The 4,199-nt window shown below is 30.8% G+C and overlaps 2 protein-coding genes across 3 annotated transcripts in view; one reads left to right on the top strand and one right to left on the bottom strand.

The window, feature by feature from the left end:
* Positions 1-2,781, top strand: part of LOC115243550 (ras-related protein Rab-8A) — an 8,206-nt gene extending 5,425 nt beyond the window's left edge. The window contains exons 2-5 of one of the 2 annotated variants that reach the window (XM_029820658.1): positions 267-327; positions 441-786; positions 1,114-1,116; positions 1,938-2,781. In XM_029820658.1, the coding sequence (XP_029676518.1) occupies positions 267-327; positions 441-786; positions 1,114-1,116; positions 1,938-2,036 (509 nt within the window). In that variant the 3' untranslated portion in view covers positions 2,037-2,781. The remainder of the gene's footprint in view (positions 1-266; positions 328-440; positions 787-1,113; positions 1,117-1,937) is intronic. The other variant, XM_029820659.1, reaches the window with a different exon arrangement.
* Positions 2,742-4,199, bottom strand: part of LOC115243552 (early endosome antigen 1-like) — an 8,610-nt gene continuing 7,152 nt past the window's right edge. The window contains exon 3 of the mRNA XM_029820662.1: positions 2,742-3,696. Coding sequence (XP_029676522.1) covers positions 3,471-3,696 — 226 coding nt within the window. The 3' untranslated portion in view covers positions 2,742-3,470. The remainder of the gene's footprint in view (positions 3,697-4,199) is intronic.

The following is a 4,199-nucleotide window of genomic DNA, read 5'->3' on the forward strand; positions in this document are numbered from 1 at the left end:
CCCTCCACCCCTCATTGCTCTATCATTAATCGTCTTCGTCGTCGCGCTCGGAAACGCGCGCTCCAGGGTGTGTCTCGAGACACATGTATCCTGTACGCGCGGGGCGAATGTCATACGAGTATATTAGACAAAGAGCACATTATACCGAGCTCCTCACAGTAACGTGATTCATCGTGTACCAGATACCGGCGTTACTCGTTTGCATTTATCTCTCCATATCCTTATAAGAGTGCTTCCTTGATTTATGATTTTGTTGTACGTTACAGGCATTGACTTTAAAATTCGTACCATCGAATTGGACGGCAAGAAAATTAAACTACAAATATGGTAAATATGTTTTTGTAATGTTCTTTCTTCTCATTCCTGTTAATTAATTTGTATTAAATGTGATTTACATTTGTAGCATAAGATTAAACTCGACTATATGTATATATTTGTAGGGACACTGCTGGACAAGAAAGGTTTCGTACCATAACCACAGCTTATTATCGCGGAGCGATGGGAATTATGTTGGTGTATGATGTTACAAATGACAAAAGTTTTGAGAACATTAAAAATTGGATTCGGAATATAGAGGAAAACGCGTCTGCGGATGTGGAAAAAATGTTATTAGGTAATAAGTGTGAGCTTACAGACAAGAGGCAAGTGACTAAGGAAAGGGGCGAGCAACTAGCTGTCGAATATGGCATTAAATTTATGGAAACCTCGGCAAAATCTAGTATTAACGTTGAAGAGGCTTTTTATACTTTGGCACGTGACATCAAAGCAAAAATGGAAAAAAAATTGGTAAGAATGCATGTGATTTGTACCACATATATTTCAATAAAGTTAAGAATATTATACTTATCATATCTAAATATGGATTTATATTCATTAATCATTCATATTCATATTTCACAATGTATATAAAAACTTTCATATTTAAAAACTTACTATATAAATGTCAATAAATAGAATAATATATAAATCTAAAAAAAAATGCTTAAGCAATACTAAATTGAACATTAGTTTTTATGAACAAGAACATTTTTCTCATATTTATTATAAAATAACCACTGTTTCTCTGTTTCCTGTCTCTGTTTCTCTGTGTTTGGTGCTGGTCTATCTTGGCAGAAGGTAACTTTTTGTACACTGTTTTAGTTAGTCCCTAAAATTCTATATGTAAAACAATATAACAATCCATAAAGCATTGTGGTCAATGCTTTATGGAAATTTTAATCAATGCACGTTGTATTATTAATCCATTGTGATTCTTATCTATTAAATTATTTTAACAGTATTGTATGCATTTCTGTTTGATACACATGTCTGCTAGAAAGATATTGCGTGACTTTTTTGTTAATTAAATATGCATATTAATTAAGAAAAAACTTCATACATTAAGCAAACAAACTTTGCATATCGGATATTAATTTCAGTTCATGCTTTTGTGTGTGTGTGCGTGCGTGCGTGGGTGCGTGCGTGCGTGCGTGCGTGCGTGCGTGTGTGCGTGTGCGTGTGCGTGCGTGCGTGCGTGTGTGTGTGTGTGTGTGTGTGTGTGTGTGTGTGTGTCTACATGTGCAAGAAGAATAAAAAATGCGTCTTTTTCACATTATGTTATATTTTGACCTTGTTTTATATTTAGTATTATATTGCAATACTCATATTAACATACTTTATGATTAATATTTCTAATAATACTATTGATTTTTATAGTAATACCTATGCTATGTGCTTGCATTTAATAACATTTACTACATCTTAATTATCAAACTCTAATTTTTGCAGTAACAAGCAACTCTTTATTTACTTTATGTGCAAATTGTATTAAAAAATATAGTAAGATTACAACAAATAATTAAATGTACAATATTAATAATGTATAAAACAACAACAACAACAGAATGTTATAATATGTTATGCGTTCTGCCAATGTCATGTTTTTTTATTTTCTGCAGGAAGCATCAAATCCACCAAAAGGCGGCGGTCATCAGTTGAAAGCTTCAGAACCACAGAGGAAGCCACCCAGTTGGCTCGCTCGTTGTACTATACTCTGACCCTCCAAATATTTTCAATTGTTCAGCGAGAAGACACACTTATTTACTATCATTAAATACTTATGTTCATTTCGTCGAACAAAACTGATGTTTTGTGGAACTTTTTACGTCCCCAGTATTGGGTTTAGCGGGCTTACTCCTTGACAATGAAACATTCACAATTGTATTAAAAACTCGGAAATTATTTACATGAATGCATTTTTTGCCGAAAAGACCCTCAGAGGAGAAAATATGTGTTAAAATTTTCTATTTTATTATATATATATAAGAAAAAAGTATATTCATACACATTTTAATGAAATTATGACAAATTGCTATGCGTTCTTCAATTCGTTAATCACTATAATTAAACGAATTTTTATATAAGTTTTTGTGATAAATATATCGATCGAGATTTAATGGTCTTATATCTTATCATGCCATTCCGAAAATTTATGATATAATTATTAAATCAGTTAAAAATTGCTATATGTGACATATTAAACACACAATGAATTTCTCCTCTGGCGTTTTTACACATATTTAATGAGTATGATCACATTTTTTTTATCAGAAAAACTTGAGTATAAAAGTACATATTAATTTTATGGCAATGGGATAAAGTATACATTTTTTCATACATGCAAAATTCTATATTCTTTCAAGATGATTTATATCATGTGTGTTGTTTGGAGGACCATGTGTCTGTAAGAATATATATAGAAACATACATCACACATCACATGCAACATCACATAGAACGACTAAAAATTAAAAAAATAAATAAGATTAAGCAGTATAGATATCACAATCGTTTTTATACTGTTATTAAGCAGATATAGCTTTTTCACAAAATTAACGGGAAAACGTAAAGTGTACTAGAGCATTAACTATGATGTAATTAAAATGCCTTGTGATGAATTGAACAAGAACTTTATAGACAATTTTGTTATATTACAGATAGTCATAGAATTTTATTAAGTCTAAAGGCTCTTGCACATAGAACGTCAATGCATTATGCGTGATAAAATGACACGATAGCTAATCGATTTACAACTTGTCCGTAAGAACGAAAGGTTAATTGGTTAGCACGTTGCTTTTAGCACGCGTAACACATTGACGTGTCCTGTGTGTAAAGGCTCTTAAAAAAAAAAGACGCGAGGTTTGTTTTCCGGTAGAATTATTATTTTATAGAGGTAGATTCGCGCGCGTTTAAGAATCTGTAGCAGAAAATCTCTTTTAATTGCTGGTTGTCACGATATGCAAGTTTATATTTTTACTTGCAAGACTTAAGTTTGCATTTTTACCATCAGAATTTGTTCAACTTATATTTAAATATACGAACGATTATTATAATACATTTTTTATTAATCATGTATACACACATGTTTCAGTGTATTTATTAGTAAAAAATCCTATCCTGTTATTTTTCATATAGATTGTGGAAGTAAATATTTATTTTTCTGGACAAACATTATATTTTACAAGCTTCTCTGTGAATTCTACATTTCTGACCGACATTGAAGCTAGCATATATTCCAAATCTTTAATTTTTGCTTCATTCTTTTTATGTATCGCGTGTGTGCACATATCCAGAATTTGTAAGCGTTGATTAAGGCCGATAATCGCTTCGCAAGATTTTTGCAGATTTTGATGCTCTTGTGAAAGTTTCGTGATTTTCCTGAAATCAATCATGAAAATTTCATGAATATACTAATTATCGTTAAAACAGTATAAAAATAAATTTTGTTTTATCATTGCCATTATCGTTACAGAAAAATTGGAATACAAATTAATTGAAAAATCTATCATTAAAGTCAAGGTAAATCGAGACTGAAAATAAAATCATATGTATATTTACGTGTATTAAAATGTACGCGTATATATATATTAAAAGTAAGATTATATAAAATAATATTACATAAGATGTAACATTTTTTATATATTTAACACAAAGAGGAAAATGGGCTAATGAGAGCTTACAATACAAAAAAGAATATAGTGCATATATACATATATGTGTGATAATATAAAAATCGTGTACTCCAACCTCCACGCAATTTATAATGTCTCAGATAGAAAGTAAACAAGGTGAATTTCCTAAATGATTCCAGCCATTAATGAACACAAATGCATCCATACGATATTGCAAAAATGCCATCGTGTTTAAAACTAAAGAAAGAG

This window comes from Formica exsecta, unplaced genomic scaffold (assembly GCF_003651465.1).
Source record: "Formica exsecta isolate Colony F162 unplaced genomic scaffold, ASM365146v1 scaffold72, whole genome shotgun sequence".
Lineage (NCBI taxonomy): Eukaryota > Metazoa > Arthropoda > Insecta > Hymenoptera > Formicidae > Formica > Formica exsecta.